Here is a 27,621-nt window from a genome sequence, read left to right as displayed (position 1 = left end):
TAACTATTGTATAACAGATACATAAAACAATTCAAACCTTTTCTGACAATGCAAACAACACTTGAAACAGTGTCACACATAAAGACAACACAAAGAGGCCACATACCATTACCAAACACCTTTTATAACCATTAAAGATAAATCACACATGAAATAGGGTTACACACAAAGATAACAAAAAGGGGCCATCACGATATCGAATATTTTAAATCATATACCTACAAAAAAAAATAATAACCTAAGTATCAAAAGTAACAAACGTGACAAAAATGAAATAAAACCCTAAATCTAAATGAAATCAAACTTTTTTATTAAAAATGAAGTAAAACCCAAAACCAATTTCTAATTTGACAAGAACAACATTAATAAACCTGGGTAAAAATGGTGACAATCAAAAACTAAATCAATTTGGGGATTCTTCATCATTGTCTCCGTTCTTCTTCAAACTTGTTTAGGGTTTCAATTTGATTTGAAAAAAACAAGAGATTGGACAAATATACGAACCTTAATCAATTTTACTAAAACGATTAGGGAAAAAACAATTGGAGACTTTACTAAGTTTTTGTTTAACAATTTAGATTTTTTTTTTTTTGGCTTTAGAAAATAATGGATTGACAAAATGATAGGTTTTCCTTTTGTTTAATTTTTTTTAATTAGATTTAGTTTAATTATTTTTTAAACTTTCATTAATACACATGAACATATACATGTAGACAAAGAAAATCCACGCAAGCTATAAGATCTAATCAGAGCCATTCATTACGACATGATATTATAGTCAATGCCATGTCAGCATGATCAACGACCACGTCAACAAATTTAATGAAGACCCAGTAATGGTGTCATCAATTGGACCAATATTATCAAATTGAACTAGTACGATGACCTAATTTCTTCAAATTATTTAATAGGGATTAAAGTTCAAATTTTACATAAATACAAGGACCAATTGCATAATTTGACCTTTGCATTTCTTTGAAGTTCTTTCTTTTTTGGGTCGATGGAACAAACACTTTGTATTCAAGATCTATATACCATATATAAAAAGTATCCTTAAAGGAATCTTTACTTGCCACGTGTACTTTATTTTAATTGGATTTTTTAGAGTATTTTGTCATTTTAGTGGGACAAGTAAGATAAACAAAATAGCAAAAAAGTTTTTCATTGCTTATAGGTGTTTTTTTTTTTTCTTTTATGTTTGATAACTATGTTTTAATTTCAACAGGTGTGTTTGAACTTCAATTTCAAAACTTTTATTTTTGGGTTTTCATTATTGCTTTAGAGAGTGTAAGTTTAGTGTCAAAAATAGCCTTCTTTGGTCTATTGGTTCTTTTTTCATTTCTTATTTTTTTCTTTGGTAATTTTAGGAAAATTTATGACTATTTTTTATTGTTTAATTGAATGTGAGTTTTTTTTTTTTTTGGGTTTTTTTAAGATGATTGTGCTGTTATATATTTTTATGTTAAATGAGGTTTGGATTTTATGGTTTTCATGTTTGCATGTTATTGTGCATGCGCTTTTTTTTTTTTAATAATTTCTCTTTGCATGTTCTGATGTTAGATGAAAATCTTATTATTGTTTATAGAAACATAGTTTTGAAGTGCATAATTTGTGTCTCTTTTAAGAGTTTTTTGTTTTACATGTTATTTGAATAAAGTTATCATTTTGTTTTTGATTGATGTATTGTTTTTTTTTTTTTTATCTCAGGGTTTGTTCAAGCTCTTTGATAATCGGATTAAGTTTTTTTTTTATGGATTGGTTTTTGTTTTTTGTTTAATTAGTGTTTTTTTGTGCAAGTGTTGTTGAATGTTGTTAAGGATTAAGTTGAAGGTTAGTAGGTGTTTTATTGCTTTTATGTTTGGATTTTTTTTTTCAAGCTATTTTTTTTAACTCGTGTTTTTTATGTTTGGTTTCTTTAATTTTTAGGCTTTTTCTTTTCTTAAATGAAGAACCATAGAGAAAGACATGGAGAAGGTTAGATATTTTATATAGGATTTATTATAGAAGATATTGTTTTAGATAATGTTTTTTCTTTTCTTTTCATCATCTAATTTTTTGTTTGTTAAGGAGTCCACATCATAAGCTCATGAAGATATAATTGTTCAACTTTGGATCTACTATAAGCTAGATATCTTGAGAAAATGCAACATTGTAGCAGTCCATGGCTCTATTCATAAGCAAATGAAAGGAGCTCTATTTGCCCACATTAGCCACACCATGATCAAAGAGCAACTTTTGTCAAAAATAGATGAATTCATGAAAGCTTTCCTTAATAATTGGGATAGCAAAGTCATTAACATACAAGAAAAGACCAAAGAGGTTTGTATGAAATTAAAATTCATACAAAAACTATGAAAAATTTTAAATGATTTTGCTTATAATTCCCATGTTTCTAATATGCTTCTATAATGATATTTGGTATATATGGCATTCTATCATCACTTAAGCAAAGTGTCAGTGCTGAATCTCTTAATCCACCATAAGCTAGATATCTTGGGAAAATGCAATATTGCGACAGTCCATGGCTCCATTCATAAGCAAATGAAAGGAGATCTATTTGCCCTTATTAGCCATGCCATGATAAAAAAGCAACTTTTGCCAAAAATAGATACATTCACGAGTATTTTCCTTAATAATTGGGATAACAAAGTTATTAACATACAAGAAAAGACCAAAAAATTTTGTATGAAATTAAAATTCATAGAAAAATTATGAAAAATTTTTAAATGTTTTTGCTCATAATTTCCCTATTTCTAATATGCTTATATTATGATATTTTGTATATATGATATTTTTATCATCACTTAAGCAAAGTGCTAGTGCTGAATCTCTGGATCTACCATAAGTTAGATATCTTAAAAAAATACAACATTGCAGCAGTCCATGGCTACATTCATAAGCAAATGAAAGGAGCTTTGTTTGCCCTCATTAGCCACGTCATGATCAAAAAGCAACTTTTGCCAAAAATAGATGAATTCATGAGAACTTTCCTTAATAATTGGGATGGCAAAGTCATTAACATACAAGAAAAGACCAAAGAGGTTTGTATGAAATTAAAATTCATACAAAAACTATGAAAAATTTTAAATGTTTTTGCTCATAATTCCCCTGTTTCTAATATGCTTATATTATAATATTTTGTATATATGGCATTTCTATCATCACTTAATCAAAGTGCCAGTGTTGAATCTAGTTCAGTAGCTTAAGAATTCATACCTAAGTTTTTTAAATTGGTTTAGGCACCTTATCACTTCTTATTTATATCTTTAATTTCAGGTAAATTGACAAGCATTTCAATTCTTATATCTAATCTTACATTACAAGTTCTGTTTATAGTTAATAAGTAAGATGTTTTACTATGATTTATATGCTAGAAAAAATATTGTAAGAATATTAGGACAACTCATAGAGGAAAAAACCTATTCTTAAGAATCCCACAAGGACATGTTTGGCTACTTGATGTGAAAAGATGATAGTAATAGACAAAATAAGTGATGATGAGATCATTGATCAAATAATCACAATTTTATATTTTGGTTATGAGATAGTTTTGACTACTTCAATGATGGTTGCCAAGTATCTCCTTTATCATGCAAGAGTTCTTAAAAAGCTAAAGTAGGTTTAAAAAAAATATATTTTTCTTCAACTTTGAACTATTTTCTATATCTTTGTTTCATGCTTTTTAGGTTTTTTTACTTATTTGTGAAAAAGTTTGTCAAAAAGAACATATGACAATTAGAGAGGAAAAAAAAACCAAAGAATCTAATTAAATGGAATGACCTTAAGTCAATAAGGTTTACAAAAAGGGCTAAGAAATTTGTAGGTTTTCTTTTTAAACAAACCATTTTTTTAATCATTTATTTTATAAAGAAAAATTCAATGATTTGTTATGCTTCTTCTTATGCAGGTAATTTTTACGACTTCAAAATTAGCTACAATTATTAATAAAGTTTTGAGAAAAACTATTTAAGAAACAGAACTAAATGGCTAGCTGTAAAATATTCATAGTGGGATCCATATATTGAAAATAATTCTTTTTTATTGTATCTTTCTGTATGAACTTTGTGGGTTCAAGATGTTGAGTTTGCAGTGAACTTTTTGAACAAAAAAAAATCATGTAAAAAAGTGTAATAAATATGAAATTATCTTCTTTTGGTGAACCTTACCCTATCATGATTTACTATCAATCCAGTTAGACAATTTCCTGGTTTGGTTATTAAGAATCCAAGAGAAAAATAAAGGTAATATTATTGAATGAGTTATGGTCTGCGATTGTTTGGTTTTCTAATTTTTGCAATTAAAAGTGTTATACTATTCTATTAGTAGTAAAGTGTGCATTTTTATCAAAGTTAAAGCTTTTTAGACAAGAAAATCTTATAGTGAACATTTTTTTGTTTGGTGAAGTTGACCTTTTTTATTTATGCAGGAAATGAGATGGCAGAAAGAATGGCTTATTTTGGCCTTTCAGTTAACATGGTGGCCTTTATGTTCTATGTAATGCCTAGACCTTTTTTGAGTTCTTTAAATGTATCATATATTCTTGGTTGTTTTCTAACCGATGCCTATCTTGATCGATATTGGACATAATGATTTTCACCACAATCTATCTTGCGATGAAATATTCTTATAAAACTCTTTTGTTAAGAAATTTTTTCCATCAATTTTTATTCACATTTCAATCTAATTGTATCCAATAAAGTTTGACAGGGATAACTTTATGCAAAATGATGAAAGCTTTTGCAGGCCTACAAAACCATGGCAAATGCTTTATCTATATACTGTATTTTATATAACTATTTTTGGAGCTACAGGTATAAAACCCTACGTCTCTTCTTTTGGGGCTGATCAGTTTAATGAAAGAAGTATGTCATAACATATAAATCTATAAATCTATAGCTAGACTTAACAAATAAAGTCGCCACCAACCCTTTTCTAGGTATGATTGGCCACCTATTGAATCTATCCCTTTAAAAAGCTCCTAAGCTTGACTAAGGGTCCCTAAAAGAATAGGTCCTAGTCTACTAATCAAAATAAGGTTCAAGACTTTAACTACATATGAGGAAGGTTATAGCACTCTCACATGTTCATTCAAAGGATTGTACTATTTTATTTTAAATTATCCTAAGATCTTGATTCTAATGGTCTTAATTTTTAATGTTGAATATTGAAAATAATTCTTAAGATTTCTCTATCAATCTGGTAGAATCCTTAAAAATTATGTCCTCACCTCAAAAATATTCATGAATCCCATTTATTTTTTTGAAGAAGCTCCATCATCGAAAAAAGAATTAATCATTTATGTTTTTTTATTGAAAATATATTTAATTATTTCACAATTTGGGCTAAATTAGAAGTATCTTCGCACCTAGAAATTTATTAGATAATCAATCATTTGTGACTAATAAGAATTTCATGCTTGGAATTTATTTTTATTTTTTAATAGTTTTATTTCTAAATTTTCTATCATTTGGGCCAATTTAAAATTTTTTATTTTTTTATTTCTAAATTTTTCACCATTTTGGTCTATTTAAAAAGTCTTTTTTTTTTTGCCTTTTTTTTTATCTTTGGAAAGAAAATAATACGATAATTATTTTTTGAAGTTTCATTTAAATTTTTTCACCATTTGGGATAAATTTAAAGAAATTTCTTACCTAGAGATTTCTTAGAAAATTTATTATTTGAAATTTCTAAGATTCTCATTCTTAGATAATTATCAAATATTTTCATCTAAATTTTTATTTGGAAAAGAATACAATTACTTTTATTGAAATTTCATCTAAATTATTTCGTCATTTGAAAAAAATTTAAAAAAATTTCTCACCTAAAGGTTTCTTAGAAAATTTACCATTTAAAATTTCTAAAAATCTCATCATTGGATAATTATTGTTTACTCTAAAAAAATTTATTTTTCTATTTTTTATTTTTTCTAAATTGTAAAAAATACTTATAAAATAATTATAATAACTAAATAAAAAAATAAAATACCAAAAAATTAGCTGGGCTTGGCGATTGGAACGACTCAACTGAAGACACAGATGATGGCTCAGAAACATGGCTCGAAGGCTCAGCTTAGCTGGTGGACTTTGGCTGAAACGTGGGTCAACAAAATGGGTTGCACTCGGATCAGGTTATCCAATGGGAAAACATGTAGATCCTGGGGGTTTTTTTAGGCGAAAATGATGTTGTTTTGATAAAGTATAAATAAGCCAAAAATCCTCTTTTCCTTTAGATTTTCTCTGCTCTTTCTCTTTTTTTTTTCCCTTTTCTCTCTCCCTAGAACCCATAAGAACACCGGTTGAATCTTCACTAGATTATGAGAATTTTCATCGAAATCTAGGTTGATTTGTCGAAAGTTGGTCAGTTTTTAAAAATCTATCCTCAAAAATTGGGAAACTCGTCGAAAACTAGAAATCTTGCTAAAAAGTCACCAAAATCTTCAAAAATCATTGAAAATTTCTATCGGAATTTGAAAATTTTTCAAAAAATTTCCAAAAAAAATTTTTTTAACCCAAAAATCTCCTAACAAATTTATGACTATTTTTGCGTATGCTTTTTTTATATTTTCGTATTTCTTTAATCTTTATTTTCTCTATGTGTTCTCTCTTGCTTGATTTAAGTCTATATTTATAGGGAATAGGCAAAAGAGTTTCTGATCAACTACAAATCCATCTTTGACAAGATTTTCTTATTATTAAAAAATGTAAGATTTATCTTATACAAATTGAATCCCTCTATAGATTTGCCAACCCCATTCATGGCCAAATGTTTATTATTTTTATTTTTTATTTTTTTATTATCATTATTTTCTTATTATTATCCTAACATCTTAATTTGATAAATGTAGAAAAGATAAATCAAATAAAAAATGAAAAATCACATATGAACTAAAAAACCAAATAAATGAATAATTAACAAAAGATAAAACCAAAAAATAAAATAAAAAATAAAATAAAATAAAAGCTTAATCAAGCTTAACAGTTTGGACTCTATTGAGCCAAACCCAATTGGTTCGGGCCTGAACCAAATAGAGTGTCTATAGCTATCTCTCTTTACATATTTTCTGTGAAAAAAAATTATACAAACACGTAGACACCCCTCATATCCAGATAATTACCCCAACACGTTCATTTTTTTAAAATCGAACACTCAGACTTATTGAATAATAAAAAACTCCTCTAAGCAAAGGCTCGCAACTTTTAAAAAATAAATAAGGCTCCTCTAAATAGAAAATCAATGATTTTTGAAAATAAATAAGGCTCATCTAATCAAAGGCTCAATAACTTTGAAAAATAAATAAGGCTTCTCTAATCAGAGGCTTAACGACTTTGAAAAAATAAATAAAGCTTATCTTAGCAGAGGCTCAATGACTTTTAAAAATAAATAAGGCTCTTCAAATCAGAGGCTTAACGACTTTGAAAAAGTAAATAAAGCTCTTTAACTATCATGTCTAGAGGTTTTATGAATCATCAAAAGAAATCATAGGAGATTATGCCCAAAGGTCTTACAAATCATTCTTAAAATAGAGAAATGCTCATTTGAGCAAAGGCTTCACAACTTTTATAACTGTTTTTCTTGAAACATCCTTTTTCGAGGATCAAAATCTTTCCTCAGAAGTCCTTTTATTCTTAAATGAAAATTTAAAATTCTTCCATTGGAAAGTTTTCATATTTATCTTTTTCATATGGGATCTTGAAATATCCATGCTTCATGCACTAGACATTTTTCACATACAATGCATGCTATGCATTAAACATTCAAAAATGCAATGTATGCTATGCAAAATGTCAAGCTTTCTTCCAAAAATTCAAAATTTCTTGTTATGAAAATTCGTAAACTTTCATCAAAATCAAAACTTTGTAAAAAATATAATGATAATAATGCAAAGGTTTTCTTAATGATGCAAATGCAACAATCTTGATTCTTACAATACTATAGATGTTGTATTCTAAATCATTATTCAAATATTCATTGTATGATGCAAGTGCATAGCCAAACCAAAATTTTAAATGTTCTCCAATCAATATATATGTATTGTGTAAACAACAATGCAAATGCAATGCATGTAATACAGATGTCAATGTCATAAAATTCTAATTAAATGTGGTAACATGGTTCTCAAGACCCCACCACCTCACATTATTCCCTTTTAGCTTTTCGGCACTAACCATTTCAAAATAAATTCTATCAATTGATCTACATTATTTCCATCACTTGATCACCACTCATCAGCAATTTCAGAACAAATTTGGTTCATTGATCCATATTATTTCCATCATTTTATCACAACTCATAAGTTATGCCAATCAATCTCTCACTATATTCGTCAATTGGTCACACCATGTGTCTTTCCAAATCATCTTTTCAGGTTTTTACCATCTTTTCATTTTTTTACCTCTATCATCCTAGATTTCTTTTTCAAAGGAATACAAGAATCTTTTATGAACATTATCATTTCAAATCAAGACAAATATAATGTAATTATACATTTTCATGATTTATTATGAGGATGTAAAAATAAGAAAGTACAAGGTAAATTAGGAGAAAGATAATCAATACAGGAATAAGCCAGGTAAAAAAATAAATAGGCAATAAGCACATATCACTAGGGATGGTATTGAATGGTTTCACAATGTCCAAACAATGAATACTTAGACAATTATTAATATTAATCCAGAATTTTTTTTTCAAAACTCATTCTATTGACTTCCAAAATCATTTTAAGTGTATTGAACTTTGCCCTAACTTTAAATGATCTTCAGATGTCTTTAATCTTCCATATATTTGAACTGTCCATCCAACTTTCAGCTTAGAGCTTTTTCTACCCAAATTACCTTTTTGGATTTTCAATTTAAGTATTCATTTTCTCTTTTTTTACATTTTTTTTATTTTTTTATTTTTTCATTTTCATTTTCTCATGTTTTCATTTTTTTCTCTTTTTTTATTTTTTTTCATTTTTCATTTTTCATTTTTCATTTTTCATTTTTCATTTTTTTCTTTTCTCGTTTTTTATTTTTTTTATTTTTTTTTCATCCATTATTGATACCTCTCACACATCAATCTCTAGAACATATAGCATGATTCCATTATTCCATCATAAGCATACCTTAACCCAACATATGATCATTCAATTAGAGCACTCACATTTGATTAAAATAGACTTTTAAAGGTTATAATGTAGGTTATGACAAAGGGTCATGAAAGAAATGGATAAAATATACTCAAAACATATGTTTCAAAGGGTCAAAACCAAATGATTATTTTTTATCATTTGATGCAACTTCGCCTTTTGCCCTATTTCACATCATTTCACTACTTTTGCTTCTTCCATTCATCTTATTTCTCACAAAAAAGTTTTCATTACTTTGTCTCAACTCATTTATGGCATTCATTTTTTGTCTCTTCTTTTTAGAGAGGTTCTCCTTTCAGTTTTTTTTGTAACTTTCTATCTTTGAGACCTTTTGCGATCTTTTACCTCTTTCTTTTTTCAAGCATACTCTTATCAAAATTTTCCCCCTAGTATGGAGGATGATCATTGGTTGTGATTTTTTAGAAAAAAATCATAATAGGCTCAACGAGGGTAGTAATAGATGGTTTTATGAATGGTAAAAGAAAGATGATCATTTTTCATCTCAAATGTGAATGCTTTCTTTAAAAATCATCTATCGAACAAAAATAAACTCATGGATTTTTTTAAAAGACTGCATATTTTCTATTTCATATTTGCTAGTAGCTTACTTTTTTTGCTCAAATAGTTTTCACAGATCAATGTGAATGAGTTTTCAAAATTATATCTTAAAATTATTATTATCATTATCTAAACATTCATCATTTGGAATTTGAGAATGGGAATAAAAAGATATGACAAATAAAAAAAATGGAATAGTGGTTGGGATGAAAGAGAAAATTTAATGAAATACATCAAATTACCTTTTATTAAAATGATAAAAAAATAAAATCCTATTGCATAAAAGAAATCCTAAAATTACTCTAGAAGAAATCTCAAAATGACAAGCAACACCCTTGTCCTTTTCAAAATTATGCCCCCATATGATCAGGTGAAGGGCTTTTATTAACATCTAGCTCCCTAATTCGTTGAAGCTCATCAAGCTTTTTTTGGATCAAACTCATTCTTAATCCTTACTCAGAGCATTAACATTATGATTGGGCAATGGATTGCCACTAGCATTAGGTCTTGTTATCTCCCTTGTATCAAAGTTTATCATTACATCCTTGATTAATTATTGCACTTTATACTTTAAAGCAGTGTAATTTTTAGTAGAATGACCAACAATTTCAAAGTGGTAGTCAAAGTGAGCTATAAAATCATACCACATAGGATAAGGTCGCTCGAGTGGCTCTAATCGGTCAAAAAAAATCAAATGATTGTTATAGAGCTCTCGGTATAATTTCATATAAGTTATAGGGATTGGGTCAAATATGAATTTTTCTCAACTAGTTTGTAGCTCTCATGAACCACTTGTTGGGCTAACAGGATAGATCCGAGGTCTTATGAAAGGTTTAGTGTTAAAGCTGTATATAGGAGCTTGGGGTCTGAAAATGGACAGATATGTTGATAGGTAGAATGACTGTGGGGTTGGCTGGTATGGATAATTGCATTAGAAATGCTATAGTTTATGTTGCATGTATGTAATGTACCAAGTACATTTCCATGAATGCATGTATGAGATTTGATTTATCAATAACTAATATGTGGTAAATATTCCTTATATGAACATAATGCAAATGACAATGTTAAATATAATAATGAAAATGATGCATGGAATTAAATGCAAACACTAATTGAAATGATGCAATGCACGAAGTCAAACAAGCAAAATAGTTAGCAAGTCAATATATCACACAAATTGTTCCTTCTTGTGTCCTAACTTTGGGTTACATCAACAATAGGTAGGAATGGCTCTATCTTAAAGCTGGCTTTTAAGTATATATTATATGCTAGGCTAAATGACTTTGACTGCTAAAGGTTTCTAAATTATTTTTTACATCATTGTCTATCACAGACTAGTAAGGCATTCTAATCATCACCCATCACAGGCTACCAACAAAAAAAATTCAATTTGAGTGGGAGTATTTTGCTAGCCATTACGAAAAATATCATCTCACGAAAGCATAGGTACTTTACTCTTCCCTAAGAAGGACATAGTCTGGATATAGAGCTCATGTAATGCGAATGCATATGATAGTGTGTGTAAAATAACATATATGTTTTCAAACCCCATAAATAAAAGACAAATAAAAAAAACGTTAGTAAACAGATAACACAATCATTATATTTTAAAACCATTAGACCAAAAGATAAATAAATTTAAAAAATTATGGCTTAATTCTTTATAGCATCCCCAGAGAAATTGTCAAACTGTTATAACATATAGATCCATAAATCTATAACTAGACTTAACAAATGGAGTCACCACCAGCCTTTTTCTAGGTATGATTGGTCACCTATTAAATCTATCCCTTTAAGGAGCTCATAAGCTTGATTAAGGGTCCCTAAAAGAATAAGTTTTGATCTACTAATCAGAACATGGTTCAAGAGCTTGGTTACATATGAGGAAGGTTATAACACCCCCACATACCTATCCAAGATATGGTATCATTTTATTTTAAATTATCCTAAAGTTTTGATTCTAATGGTTTTAATTTTTAATGTTGAATATTGAAAATAATTCTTAAGATTTTTCCATCAATATGATAGAATCCTTAAAAATTATATCCTTACCTCAAGAGTATTCAAGAATCTCATTTATTTTCTTGAAGAGGCTACGTTGTTGAAAAAGAGCTAATCATTTTTTTATTGAAAATATATCTAATTATTTCACCATTTGGGTCAAATTAAAAATATCTTCTCACCTAAAATTTTTTTAAATAATCAACCATTTGTGATTAATAAGAATTTCAACCTCGAAATTTACTTTTATTTTTTTAATAGTTTTATTTCTAAATTTTTTACTATTTAGGTCAATTTAAAAATTTTTATTTTTTTATTTTTAAAATTTTCACCATTTAGGCCTATTTAGAAATTCTTTTTTTTTTGTTTTTTTATCTTTGGAAAGAAAATAATATGATAATTATTTTTTGAAGTTTCATTTAAATTTTTTTTACCATTTGGGACAAATTTAAAGAAATTTCTCACCTAGAGATTTCTTAAGAAATTTATCATTTGAAATTTCTAAAATTCTCATCCTTAGATAATTGTCAAATATTTTCAACCAAATTTTTATTTAGAAAAGAATACAATTACTTTTATTGAAATTTCATCTAAATTATTCCACCATTTGGGATAAATTTAGAGAAATTTCTCAACTAGAGATTTTTTAAAAAATTTATCATTTGAAATTTATAAGAATCTCATCATTGGATAATTATTATTTATTCTAAAAAAGATTTATTTTTCATTTTTTTTCTAAACTACAAAAAATACTTATAAAATAAATATAATAACTAAATAAATAAATAAAATAAAAAACCAAAAAATCGACTCGACTTGGCGACTAGAACGACTCGACTAAATACATAGATGGCTACTCGAAAATACGACTCAGAGGCTTGGCATGGCTCAACTTGGCTATTGGACTTTGGCTGAAACGTGGGTCAATATAAGAGGTTATGCTCAGGTCGGGTTACCTAATAGAAAAACATGCGGATCTTGGGGGTTTTTTTAGGCGAAAATGGCATCATTTTGGTAAGGTATAAAAAGGCCAAAAATTTCCTTTTCATTTAGATTTCCTTTGCTACCTCTCTCTCTTCTTCCCTTTTTTTTCTCTTTCTCTCTCTAGAACCTTCAAGAACACTGGTTGAATCTTCATCGGATTTTGAAAAAATTTTTTGTCGAAATCTAAGTTAGGTCATAGGAAATTGACTGGAAGTTAGCCAGATTTTGAAAATCTGTCGCTAAAAATTAGGAAACTTGCCGAAAACTAGAAATCTTGCCAAAAAATTGTAGGAATCTTCAAAAGTCACCAAAAAATTCTACCGGAATCTGAAAATTTTTCAAAAAATTTTCAAAAAAAAAAATCTTTTTTAACCTAAAAATCTCCCAACAATTTTTTTACTGCTTTTGCGTTTGCTTTTTCTGATCTCTCTGTATTTTTCTAATCTTTGTTTTCTCTATGTGTCTTTTCTTTCTTGATTCAAGTCTATATTTATAAGGAATAGGTAAAAGAGTTTCTGATCAACTATGAATCCATTTTTGATAGGATTTTTGTATTATCAAAAAACGTCAAATTTATCCTATACAAATTGAATCCCTCTATAATTTTACCAATGCCATTCACGGCCAAATGTTTATTATTTTTATTTTTTACTTTTTTTTATTATCACTATTATCATGTTATTATCCCAACATCTTAATTTGATAATAAAAAAAAGATAAATCAAATAAAAAATGAAAAATCACGGATGAACTAAAAAATCAAATAAATGAATAATTAACCAAAAAATAAAACCAAAACAAAAAAATAAAAATAAAAATAAAATAAAATAACAAAGGTTAATTGAACTTAATAGTTTGGACTCTATTAAACCAAGCCCAATTGGTTCGGACATGTATCAAATGGGGTGTCTACAAAGTAAAGATTACAAGACTCTCCTGGATAGATTTTTCAACTTATTTTACCGCTACGTTACTATCAGGGCAATTGTAGTATTCATTTTGGTAGTCTACATTCAGATGGAGCGTGGATGGGGAGCGGCGTTCGGTTCATTAGCTATAGCTACAGGCTTATCCAACATGTTATTCTTTGCTGGTACTTTTTTGTACAGGCATAGGTTGCCAGGAGGCGGTCCCCTAACGCGAGTTGCCCAAGTCCTGGCTGCTGCCTTTAGGAAACGAAATGTCCCGTTTATTAGAAGCAAGTTAGTAGGACTGTATGAGCTCCTTGGATGACATTCTGCTATAAAGGGTAGTAGAAAGATACCTCACACTGATTTCCAAAGTGTACCATTAATCTGCTTCATTCATGACTTCTGATTTCCAAGTTTTGGTGTTGCAGATGCTTGGACAAGACAGCTCTCCAACTAAAGGAAGAAGGAAGCAATCCCAGTCCCTAGAAGCTTTGCATGGTGACTCAAGTAAGGGAAGTCAAGATTGTTATTAAACTAATTCCAATAACAGCTTGCACGATAATGCTTAATGTTGTCTTAACATAATTTTTAGCTCTCTCGGTACTGCAGGCATATTCATTGAATAGTCACATTGATAAGCTGAAACTCCCAGTAACATGCATGCCTGTTTTTCCTGGCCTCAATATCTTTCTTATACTGTCTCTATTACTCTGTGTTTGTTCCTATATCCTGACGAATCACCGGTACTCCTCATGGTGCTTCTCAGCTTCTCTGAGTGGGCTTTAACATGCATATACGTGTCTTTTTTCTTTGTATTTCACATTTGTTGAAATGTAACATAGAAACATTTTTTTAATTTTTCTTTCTAACCAATAAAATTAGATGTAAAGTGGCTTCACGCAGCCACATCTTTGGTTTTCTGCGTTGAGTTGTTTAAGTTCAATCTGTTGGGAGCCTGTAATAACTTAATTTTTTATAAATTCGATATTGTATCAACCTAAAGAGAAAATGTATTAGACAAAGCTCATAAACCTCCTACCATTAAAAAAAAAAGAAAAAAAAAAAAACCTTGCACTCTCATTGATCTTTTCGACAGGAATAAAATAGCTATATGATTTTGGTAAGAAGAAAAATCAAGAATCGTAAATTTTTATCCATTAAAAACGGAATCTGTTTGTCATATCAAACAATAAAAGGGCTAAAACATATTTTTATCCATTAAACATTCATTTACTTTTCATTTGCTTGGAAACAGGGAAAAAAACAAGTATCACTATTGTCTTATAGACACCCTGTCTAAATGGTTGAGATCATAACTAAATGGAAAACAAAGATTTTGACAAAATGTTGACCACATCTACTTTTGTTAGTAACTTCTGACAAAATTTCTGCAACTAATCAAGTTAGTAACTTATCATTCTATGGTTCTTTAATCACTGAATTCAAATATAACCAGTTGTACTTACAAACTAAATATTTAATTACAATTTTTATTTAACAATTACTCTTTTTAGAAATTTTGTAATTTTAAGACACATGATTAACATTTTTTATTTAATTTTATATTAACTTTCTATTCTAATTATTTAAAAAAAAAACTTTTGTATAATTAATAATATTAATTTTATATTAAATTATTTTAAATTTTAATTTAATCAAATATTAATGAAATAAAATATTAAAAATTAATTTAACACACCAACGAGCCCAGCCCGAGTTGATATAATATATAGCTACGCCGTTGCCAAAACGAGACCGATGGTCCGCCTGAAAGATGTTTATTCATTTATTTAGATTTAGAATCAAAAGTTCTGGAGAGTCTGTTCAGAGGTGCTAGCAATTATTGTCTACGCTAAACCTGCTGCTTTGGGAGAGGCAGTAATGGCCAGTGCCAACAAAATTTCATGGGTCAGCCCATTGCATACTTTTGAGTCCAGCTACGGGCCATTGTCTCGTACTTCATTTTGTCAGTCCTGTATATATGAGCAATCTCAGGAACAAGTGGATCATCGGGATTTGGGTCCGTAAGCAGGGAAAATATCGAAAGCAAAACCTGCATTTAATGCCAATCCAAATTTAATCTCACTTGTAATTTCCTTTTGGTTTGTGACTATGCTCAAAATGTGATCTCAGTTGTAATTTTTAGGAAGAGAGGGTATAGTTTTATTGATTTTAACCACTTAAAAAGTCTAAAGTTTTTTATTTTTAATTTTACTTAAATAAAACTTTAAACAATAAAAAAATGTTGTATAATAAAAAAATAAAGAGTGTCGTTGAAACCAAGAGAAAAAAAAAAAAAGAGCATTAGTTGAAGGAAATCGATATGTAGTTTGATTGAATTAAAATTTTATCAGTAGATTTAAGATTCAGAGTTTATATTTTAAATAGTAAAAATCAAATTTGAAATTCTATAGAAACAAATTCATGGTGCATTTGTTGAGTTACATATTTGATAAAATTTCTTCAATTATCTCTCAAGTTGTTGATTTACTCTAGTTTTAGTTAGAGAAGAATTTTATATATCTATTATTTTATAGTAGAGATTTTTTTAGTAGTCCATGATTTTTTTCCTCTACACTGAAGAGTTTTTCACATAAATCTTAGTGTACTTTATTTTTTTTACATTGTTAATTATTGATTGTTAATTGTTATCTATTACTGTAGTTTATTGCGATATATTACTTTTACGTTATTATGTTTATTGCTTCAAGCCAAATAAATAATATCAAAGCAAAAGTTATTTTAAAACATCGATATAAAAGCAATCTAATATAAAATTAAATTCTGTTTGAAATCATAAAAGGTGATACAAGTTTCATGATAAAATTGATAGCATCAAATTATTCAATTTGGAAGCCTATGATAAAAGATCATTTATATTATAAAGATTTATATGAGCTGAAAAAAATTATGTAAAAAGACGTTAGCTATAATTAGAAAATGGGTTGATATCAGCGTATTTCATCATGTAGCTCAGGAGACAGATGCCAACACTATTTGAAAAATATTGACAAGCTTGCAACTTTACAGTACAAGGATGGATGATTGATTACAAAGCACTTAAGTGATTTTTAAGATATATTTAATCAAATGACTACTATAAAGCTTAAGATAGATGATGAAATGAAGGTATTGTTTCTTTTGAGTTCATTGCCAAACAACTGAAATACTCTAGTTGTGACTGTTCTTAATTCAACTCCTAATTACAATGTGACATTGGAGATGATAAAAGACAGTGTGCTTAATGAAAAAGCAAGGTGAAAAGATTTAGATCTTGAGAATCAAACTCTGATCACTGAGAAAGTGGTAGAAACATCAATAGAGGTCAAAACTCAAAAGGTCATAGTAAGTCTAAACATAGATCCAAGTCCAGAAATAAAGTGAAGTGCTTCTATTATGGTAAATCATGTCATATAAATTAATATTGCAAAATTAAAAGCAAGAGCGAAAAAATGAGTAAAGTAAGAGTTTAGATGATGGTAATGTTGCAACAGTAAATTCAGATAGTGATTTAATTACTTTGATTTGTACACATGGTGATTGTAATAATTTTGATGATCTCGGCATTGAATGAATAGTTGACACAATAACGACATATCAATGTGTTTCTAAGAGGGAGTTATTTACAACTTACAAAGCTAGAGACTTTAATTGTACCAAGATGAAAAATAAAAATGTGTCTTGGATTATTGAGATTGGTGATATTATTGTACAAATTAGTATGGGCTCCATGTTAACTTTGAGAGATGTTGACACATTTTAGATATAACAATTAACTTACTTGCTATTAGTGTCTTTTGATAAAGAAGGATATAAAAGTCGACAAAAAAATGGGCAGGACAAGCTTTACAAAGGATCTATGATAATCATAAAAGAAAAACTATACTACACAATGTATAAGACATGGATGCAATTGAATGGTAACCAGATAAATATCATTGAAGATAATGCTTTATCAAACTTATGGCACAAAAGGCTGATACACATGAGTGAGAAGTGGTTATAGGTTTGGCAAGACAGTCTCTCATTCTCTTGACTAAAGGTATGTCTTGATTCATGTAATCATTATTTGTTTGGTAAGTATCATAGAGTTTCTTTTCTTAGGAATTCTCAAAGAAAATAAATTAGAATTGATTCATTTTGACAAATGTGGTTTTATTGAGATTAAGTTATTAGGTGGTAGTAGATATTTTATTACTTTTATTGATGATGCTTTACATAAGACTTTGGTGTATATATTGAAAAACAAAAGTCAAGTATTATAGTATTTTCAAAAATTTTATGCCATAGTGGAAATGATAACGGGGTTAGCCTTGAAGTGTATTCGGACTGATAATAGTAAGAAATACACATCCAAAGACTTTGAAAAGTATTGTTCAAAGCATGAAATGACAAAACCTAGAACACTTCAGCATAATGATGTAACTGAAAGGATGAATCGTACTATTATGAAAAAAGTCAAATGTATATTGAGTATGACAAAATTACCAAAGCCATTTAGGGGTGAAGTAATCAACACAACTTGTTATTTGCTTAACAAATCACCATCAGTTCCTTTAGGCTTTGACATTTTAGAAAAAATGTGGATAGGAAAAAACACTTCACACCCTCACTTGAAAGTTTTCAATTGTAAAGAATTCATGCATATGTCAAAAGATCAAAGGTCAAAACTTAACAGTAAAATCACATCGTATGTGTTTGTAAAATATGGTGATGAAAAATTTAGCCACAAGGTATAGGATCTAGTAAAAAGAAAGATAGTCAGAAGTAAAGATGTGATTTTTCATGAAAAAAAAATCATAGCAAACCTTGAGAAAAATGAAAAAGCTACACGAGTTATTGTTAAGTGTGATATTTTAACACCAATAAGGGTTCTACAAGAAAAAGTCACAGATGGTGGCAATGAGTTAAAAATAGAACTTAGAGATATGAATAAGCCATTCACAGTTAATGATAAGCTAAATGCAATCAGTTTTGAACAAGATGAGCAATCCTCCCTAACCGAGAGTGTTAAGCAAGGTGTGCAGTCATTTCCACCAAAGAATGTTGAGTAGAGAGAGCTACCTTTGACATCAAGTGGTGTAAAGTCCAACCTAAAAGATCTACTAGAAAGCACAAGTCATCTATCAGATATCTAAGTTTAAATTTTATTTTAGTTACCAATGAAGGGGAGCCAAATAGCTTTCAAGATATGCAAGCTATTCTAGATAAAGAGCATTAGTTAGAAGCAACGAAAAAAGAGATTGAGTCATTATGAAAAAATAGTTCATATGATCTTGTTAAACTTTCAAAAAAGAAGAAGTCATTGAAAAATAAATGTGTGTTCAAGTTGAAAAATGATGATGACAAACTAGTGAGGTACAAAGCTTGATTGGTTGTGAAAAATTTTTTTTAGAAACCAGGTATCAATTTTGATGATATCTTCTCTCCAAATGTGAAAATGAGTTCCATTCGAGTGATACTGAGATTAGCAGCTAGTTTAAATTTTAAGCTTGAGTAACTTGATGTTAAGACTGCATTCTTGCATGGTGACTTACAAAAAGACATTTATATAGATCAGCTTAAGGGTTTTGAAGTGAAAAAGAAAGAGCACTTAATTTGTAAATTGAAAAAAAGCATGTATGGCTTGAAACAAGCTCTACAGTAGTAGTACAAAAAGTTTGATTCTTTTATGATAAGTCATAGCTATAAAAGAACATAACAAATCCCTGTGTGTATGTCAAATTATTCTCTTATCATAACTTTATTATTCTCTTATTATATGTTGATGATATTTTAATTATGGGACAAGATACTGGTATGGTTTACAAGTTGAAAGAACAATTGTCTAAGTCTTTTGACATGAAAAATTTAGGTCCAGCAAAGTAGTTTCTCGGTATGGATATTATCCGAGATAAAAGAGCTGAAAAGTTGTGGTTGTCACAAAAAAAATATGTTGAACGGGTGCTTAGTAGATTCAACATGCAATATACTAAATCAATTAGTAGTCCACTTACCAACCATTTTTATCTAAGTAAGAAATCTTATTCGATGACTAAGAAAAAACAACTAGCTATGTCTAGTATTCCTTATTATTCTGCAGTCGGTTCTTTAATGTATCTTATGGTTTATACACGGCCTCACATTACTTATGCAATTGGTGTAGTGAGTAAATTTCTTTCTAATCCAGGAAAGGTTAACTGGGAAGTAGTAAAATAAATTTTTAGATATTTGATGGATACTTTAAAAATATGTTTAAGTTATGAAGTTTCACAACCAGTTTTAGAAGAATTTATTGATGTTAATATGGTAGGTGATCTTGATAGTGAAAAATTTATTTCAGGGAATTTGTACACTTTTACAGGATGAGCTATTTTTTTATAGTATAAGTTACAAAAGTGTGTTGTCTTGTCAATTACAGAGGCTAAGTTTATTGCAGCAATCGAAACATGTAAAGAAATGCTTTAGATGAAACTTTTTTTTTAAATTAGGGTTAAATCAGAAAGAGTATGTGGTGTTTTGTGATAGTTAGAGTGCTTTAAATTTAGGTAAAAATGTCATGTACCATGCTAAAATGAAATACATTGATGTTAGATATCACTGATTTCGTTCAATGATTGAGAAATAACAAATATTGTTGAAGAGAGTCCATATTGATGAGAATGTAGTAAATATGTTGATTAAGATACTTCTCAAGAAAAACCTTGAGCTTTGCAGTAACTTGGTCGAAATAGATTCTTTGGCCAAGATAATTTTCAAATAAAATTACTATAGTAATGAATCTCTTCTTAATAAGGTTGGAGTGGAAGATTGTTAAGAAGAGTGGGGTCCAGCACCATTAGTTTTGGCCAATTAATAGGCCTAAAGCTTTTTTTCTCTTTAACATAAGAAAGCCTTACTTAAATAAAGCCTTAAACAATGAAAGGGGGCTATGTAATAGAAAAACAAATAGTGGCATTAAGACCAAAAGAAAGAAGAAAAGCTAGAAAAAATAGAGAGAAAAGAAAGAAGAGAGAGTTGGTTAAACGGAAGTTAATCCGTGGTCCAATTGAGCTAAAATTTTGTTAGCATGTTTATAATTCAGAGTTTTACATTCTGAACAATGAAAATCGCATTTGAAGCTCTCTAGGAACAAATCCATAATGTATTTGTTAAGTCACATATTTGATGAGATTTCTCCAATTATCTCTCTAGTTATTGATTTGTTCTAGTTTTAGTTAGAAAAAAACTTTATATATCCATTATTTGATAGTGGAGATTTTTCTGATGGTCCGTGATTTTTTTCTTCTACACTTGAAGGGTTTTTAAGTAAATGTTAGTGTACTTTATTTTTTTTTGCATTGTTAATTATTGATTATTGTCATTATTATGGGTTTATTGTGATATATTACTTTTATATTGTTATGTTTATTGCTTCAGGTCTAATAATAATTATCACCTTTGAAATGGTGAGTGCGGGATTCCACTGTTCCTTTAGAATATCTAAACAGATATTCCCGTTGCTGTTTATGTTTGGATGGAAGACTTTGGTCCTAAATGCAACCTGCCATGTTTTATTCATTGTGATGGCATATTATGAAATCAGAAATCTTACATCATTCTTGTGAAGAAAGTGGGTCTACTGATGCTAAGAGTTAAATTTACATTTGGAGGCTTGAAAGGGTAGTCTGGAGGAAAATGAATGGTGACAAGGAAAACCCCACCGCAGTAGGGGCTGTCACTTGGCCCGATTCTTGTTGCTTTCCAGTGGAACATATCTTCTGCCACAGGACCTAAAGTTCACCACATAAATATAAATTTAGAGAGTGTTGAAACAAGTTACACTCTATATATAGTGCGTTTTTGTTCTTCTTGTTGCTTGATTATTACGTGTACCTGCACTGCATGAACTTGAGGGTCTCTCTGCAATTCCCAGAGCTCCTTGAGAATTCTCTTTGATGCCATAGGGCTAGGGGGATATCTGATCAGAAGAAAAGCTTCTTGACCTAGAAATTCAAGACAACTGAGGGAATGAATGTCTTTTTAAGGCCGTAATCTCTGGATATCACTGCAAGCTGTACTACATTCACTTATATGGTGAGAAGGAATGAACTTTCAGAGAATGGTCTTGGTGATTTCATTGCATGGGCGAGGAAGTGGATGCAAACTGGAGTATAACTTCCTAGAAAGAGTTGTGGACTGAGAAATGAGAATCTACCATTTGGCCACCTGTTTTGTAGTTTTCACTTTCATATGAAGTTACTGTAAAATATAACTTCCCATCTCTATTGATTTAAGGTTCATTTGAAAATCCAATTAAAAACTTTCGCCGTACCAAAACAATTAGTTATAATTTAATGTTTAGAACATCAAGTCAAATTGGTTTGATGGTTTGAAGTTTGAACTCTTTGAAGTCTTATGCTCATTATCTTAGCTATAAAATGTAAATTGAGAAGAAATAGAGAAGTTTGACAATTAACTTCAAAATTTAAAATGCAGAGGCATCTAAACTAATCTAACATACTAAATGCGATTACCTTCGTTCAGCACCATAAAGTCCGACAAATAATTTATATTTGCCTATCAATAGATTCCATATGCAACTGGAAAATGCCTTTCACGAAAAGGGTGAGGAATAGGATAAAAGAGAGGGACTTTGACGAAGTCCCATTACGCCGGCCATTAACAGTCCAAAGCAAAAATATTTCTTATTTCTTATTTGGGAAAAAATTTAGAAAATCCAGGCAGTATTGACGCTATGATAAACATCACCTCATAGCTTGCATGAAACATTCAAATTCAAAAGGGAAAACCTATGGGCTGCATCTCTTTATTGGTTAGACTGACAGCTCTAAAAGCTCTTTTTCTCCGGCTTTACCCAACTTTTAATCTACGTCTCATACAACGAATTTTGACCATATCTGTTCTGCTCCTCGGTCGCGGCGCTGATAATGTGAATGAACAAAGAGAAACGGTTATAAATTTGCATAAACAGATCTTAGATTCGGATGACAGGACCCATAGATCTATCAGAACCAAACAAGTTGCGAGAAACTAAGCACAAAAGAAAGAAACCATAAACGAACCAAGCTTTTTAAAACAATACAGAGCAATAAAATTTAAGGTTTTCCGTGCAATTTCCTAACTGGATGTTCCAGGGGCACTAACACATAAAATTATAAAAATTGGAGTTAAGGGAAGGAGGCTGGCATCCACGTACTTAGTTTCAACAATTAGAGATCACAACAGTTGCAATAAAGTAATACTACCAAGCCCACAGATGCTTCATTGAGATCCTGAGTTGTCAGTTGAGAGACTATAATCCAGGGCTTCTAATATCTTCAAGAGCAAGGAGAAGAGTAAGGGAAAGAGAGGGGTGAAGGAACCATGGATAGGACAGAAGGCCATAATCTTTTTACATTTTCTTTTCCAATCACAATATGGAGCAGGCCTTCTGTGCTTTGCCCTTCTTTTTCTTCTGCTTCGGCGGTTGAAGAACCACTCTTATGGCTGCATCAAAAACTGCCTTCACATTCTGCAGCGAAGTCAACAAATCCCTAAAACATAAAGCATATTCCATTATATAAAATATATGAACATATTTACAAAACAACATATACCTCTTGCGTTTTTGAACTGCATTCGATATAAGCAGGTGAACCTATCAGCTTACTCAGCTCCTCTCCCTTACAGATTCGAAAAAAAAAAAAGGGGGAAAGGAAGGGCAAGGGTTAGATAATTGCAAATAATAAAAGTCCATGCCACAGGAAAAACAAGTAATAACTGAACAATAATTCAAGAAAAGAATGAAGTAATACAAAAATCTTTACCTGGGCCGTAGAAATGGGTACAGCTCCAGGATGATCAATAAAGAACTGCTTATCATCCCGAAGATCTGGCTCATTTGAAAACACAAAAACAATGAACACTAGAACGCACACACTAGAAAACAATGATTGATTGAGAGCAATGCATGATAGAAATTTTCAGAAGAAAAAGTAGCTATTTGAAGAAAACATTTGCAGTAAAAGCACACTTAATGCTTTAATTTACCAAGCTTAGTTCCAACAAGAACTATTGGAACACCAGGGGCATAATGTTTTAACTCTGGAATCCACTGGAAACAAGACAAGAAAATAATTATCAGAAAGCTATAAATTAAAAGTCAGTGTACAAAGCATTTCTCTTTGTTTGAAATAAAAAATTATATAAAAAAAAAAAAAAAAAACCTGCACCCAACCTTTTTGGAGACATTTTCATAACTGGCCTTGCTGATGAGGGAAAATGCCAATATGAACACATCTGCCCCGCGATAACTTAAAGGTCTTAATCTGTTATAATCCTCCTGTCCTGTTGCCCAAAATTACAAACTTAAACCACCAAAGGAAAACAGAAATCTCTACAATGATTCTAACAATGAGATTAAAAAAAGAGAGTAAAAGGTCAATGTGCAAAGCACCTGCAGTATCCCACAACCCCAGATTAACGGTACTCCCATTGACAACAACATTTGCGCTGAAATTGTCAAAAACAGTTGGCACATAATCCTGTTTTTCACCGCAATGAAAAATGTAAGACAAAGAGTAAACACATTCTTAGTATCAGTTTCCAACTGTCAAAACTCCTAGGATGTGTATCAAGACAAAATATAAAAAGATGGAATCACAAAAGAGCCTGAAAGCTTGTTTGCCACTTAAAACATTAAAATCGTATAACAGATTAGGAAACAAGAGTAAAGAGAGAGAATTTTCTTATTTGCTTATTAAAGTTGCTATTATCATAAGACAAAAATTCTCTTTTCCTTCCACTTGTTCTGTCAAAGATCCAAAATGTAGTATTCGAAAAAGGCATAAAATTTAATATGCTTTTCCCAAATTGAATTCACAAATAAAATTATCTCAACAAATATTTGCAACACAAACATTGCATACAAAAAACCAATGGTTAATGAGTCAATCCTCATTCAATCCCAAATCAGACATGAAAATAGCACTTTCAAAATCAAACAAAAATGCCTAATTTCTTTTCACCAATTCATAAAATTTCCACATGTCAAAACCATATGCTAATTTCTCCTAACAAAACAAGCACAATTCAACCCTAAACATTAAAGTACCCAAAAATGCTTTAAAAAAAAAAGAAAGAGAAAAGGAATTACCGTAGGAAAAGTGTTGCTGGTGTAAGAAATCAGCAAACAAGTTTTACCAACAGCACCATCACCAACAGTCACGCACTTTATAAACCTTGAAGCGCTCATTTTCTTTTTCTTTTTTTTTTCACTTGAAAGAAAAGAGAGAAAGAAAATATATAGCCTCAGATCTTAACACCTGAGGACAAAGCTCGAAATCCCTAAAAGAAACCCTCAAGATTATTTCTTTTCTTCTTCAATCAGCCATTCATATTGAGTATTTGCACCAATTGAGCATAAAATTGAAAATTAGAGATAAAGGTTGAGGGGAACCAACCCTAGGTGAAACCACAGAAAGAGGGGGAAAACCAAAAAAGGAAATTAGAGAAAATGGGCTAAAGAAAACGAGCAAAAGAAAAGGAAATTTCTTTTCTTTTTTTTTTGTTTTTTGTTTTTTGTTTTTGTTTTTGTTTTTGTTTTTTTGGTTTTGGTTTGGGTTTTTGATTTTTTGGGCCGATAAATTATGCCGGTTGAAGCGTTCGTTGAGCGAATCAATCTTCACCAACTAATTTCTTTCCCCATTCTTTAAGGTGTTAACCGGCGGACCCGGGATGTTCGGCTCAATTCGGGTTTTGGGGTCGGAGCTTGACTCGGGTTTCATCAAAAAGTTTTTTTTTTTTTTTTTCTCATGAATTACATATACTAATTCAATCCTAAAGTAATTAGAAAATATTTAAGATAATTATTATAATTAATTCACGAAATCAAGAGTCAAAAAGTTGTAGCTCAATTGCCTTTAATCATTGAGCTTATACTTTATTCGTATTAATGTCTTTTTAACAAGTATAAAAATCTTGTTCTAAGTTACACCTCGTTCATTGAAACATTAAACAAAGATTATATGAGACGCATATGCTCATTTTATTTAAATAATATCATTTAATCATATATTAAAAAAAAATAAATATTTATTACATATTATATTTGAATTTATTAAAAATAAATTGTATTTTTTTAATTATCAGTTGTAATATCTAATAAATTATTAATTTTTTTAATAATTTGATTATATAATATAATTTTAATGAAATTAACATATAATAACATAAAATAACCATTTTATAGGATCATTTTTCAGCAAAGTGTTAGCCAATTCAATTTTACTTGAGGTTAAAAGAATGCTAAGAATCATGGGAAATCTTTGAAGATATCACTTGAACCAATCATGGAGTTTGCAATTTTCTTTGACTAAATACCTAATTTAGTATTTAATTTTCAAAATTTTCTTAATTAGAGGTATCACTTTTAATTTGATTTAATTAAAAATTAATCAATTTCAAATTAACTCAAATTAAAATTTTGTAACAAAAATAAATTACAGGCATGTAAACATATTTAACTATTACAAATGTCAAAAAATAAAATAAAATAAAAGATAATAAAAAATGTTGGCTTATAAAATAAAATAAAATAAATAAAAACTTTTTTTATATTACTTTCATTTTCATTTTCTCTCTAATTCTTGGAATCTCTTTTTTGTCCATCGCCTTCTATTGCGCGCTTATCGAAGATGAGAAAGTAAAGGTGATGGTCTTGCAATCAAGTATATGAAAGTGACGATAACATAATTGGATTTTGAGTAATTTGAGCTTGATTTTGGTTTATTATGATGGGAAAACTTTAAACCTAGCTTAAGCTTAATAAATTAAACTCATAAATGCTTTAAAAATTGCTTGCTTGGAACTTTTGAGAAGCAACTGGAAACGCATTTTATAGGATTAATTTTATTAAAAAAATATTATTTCATATTTAATAAATATTTAATTTTTTATAATTTTATATTTAAACTATGCTCTTTAATTTATTATTAATTAATTTTATATTGAATGTTTAATACTATATTAAAGTTTAGATTTTTTTTATTGTCTTTTCTAAATTTGTTAGGTTATAGAGTTCTTTCATTTTTATCTACTAAATATATAATTTTTTATAACTTTATATTCAAATTAATTTTCTTTATTTGTTGTTAATTGATTGAAGGTTAACAAAAAAAAAAAAAAAAAAAAAAGATTGGTCGTAAAGTGAAAGGCATAATGAGTCCAAAGGGTTTTTTGTGAATTTGTGAATTTGGTGTTGAGATTCAATAACAGATATGCTCAAAGCAAGACTTTTTTGACCAATTTTCGTATTTTTATAATTTTTTCTGATCAATATTTTTTTCTAAATGCATTGGATAAAAAAATCATATTCAAATTAATTTGGTTTCATCGTTTTTATTTTAGTTCTTTTGCACCGAAAATACGATTTCACCCCTTTTCTCTCTTCACCATCACAGTCTCATTATATTACAATGCTTCCAGCTTACTTCGTTAAAAATTCTAATCTGATCTAATTTGGAAATTTTTTAATATTTAATTGAATTAAATTAAAAATAATATTTTTAATTAAAAAAAAGTTAAACATTAAATCTTAAATTAGCATTTAACCATTTTTTTTTTGTTTCATTTAATCCGCAAGCTGAGGCCAAGGGCGAGTGCTTGGCTCTTAGGTGGAGACAGCAACAGTCATAACCCGCCCATTTCGAATTACAGTTGGTGACAAGGTCAGCCAACTGATTCAAACTAAATGCACCAATTTTTATTTGACTGATGATTGCTGTATCTATATATTCTCTTCTAGATGTTCTCGATGGTAAAGAACTTCTTAAAGAATTTACAGAAAAAGTTAATATCCATATGTTTTTCATATCAATAGGTTGAAGTTGCTGAACTGATCGTTCCTATAAATTGACTGTTTCGTCTCCTAGAATTGAAGGATTTGATATTCAAGAAATTGATGGCAAAACTAAATTTCTATTAGTGCTACTTCATGCATTTTTAAAATATAAATTATTATCAGAAGTCATCATTTCTATTGGTTTAACAGTCTTATGACTAACTTTTTCTGTTACT

General features: G+C 29.3%; 1 protein-coding gene and 2 pseudogenes across 2 annotated transcripts; 2 read left to right on the top strand and 1 right to left on the bottom strand.

Moving 5' to 3' along the window:
* Positions 1–1,965: 1,965 nt before the first annotated feature.
* Positions 1,966–3,991, top strand: LOC111293292 (cytochrome P450 85A-like; annotated as a pseudogene).
* Positions 3,992–4,254: 263 nt separating this feature from the next.
* LOC111293291 (protein NRT1/ PTR FAMILY 6.1-like) lies at positions 4,255–14,563 on the top strand (annotated as a pseudogene).
* An 8,049-nt stretch (positions 14,564–22,612) lies between these two features.
* Positions 22,613–25,230, bottom strand: LOC111292244 (rac-like GTP-binding protein ARAC1). Of its 2 annotated transcripts, none has more exons than XM_022884517.2 (7): positions 24,701–25,230; positions 24,002–24,089; positions 23,783–23,892; positions 23,596–23,659; positions 23,373–23,437; positions 23,163–23,228; positions 22,613–23,099 (listed from the first exon to the last, which is right to left on the bottom strand). In XM_022884517.2, the coding sequence occupies exons 1-7, from the start codon at positions 24,797–24,799 to the stop codon at positions 23,058–23,060; spliced, it is 534 nt and encodes a 177-aa protein (XP_022740252.2). In that variant the 5' UTR covers positions 24,800–25,230; the 3' UTR covers positions 22,613–23,057. The 2 variants fall into 2 exon arrangements, with proteins under 2 accessions (XP_022740252.2, XP_022740250.2); XM_022884515.2 differs by having other exon boundaries at positions 22,613–23,077.
* Between the last annotated feature and the right edge of the window lie 2,391 nt (positions 25,231–27,621).

This window comes from Durio zibethinus, chromosome 10 (genome assembly GCF_047325235.1).
Source record: "Durio zibethinus cultivar Kanyao isolate XHJ-2024 chromosome 10, ASM4732523v1, whole genome shotgun sequence".
In the NCBI taxonomy this organism is placed as follows: Eukaryota; Viridiplantae; Streptophyta; class Magnoliopsida; order Malvales; family Malvaceae; genus Durio; species Durio zibethinus.
This window is presented reverse-complemented; position numbering and strand designations above follow the sequence as displayed.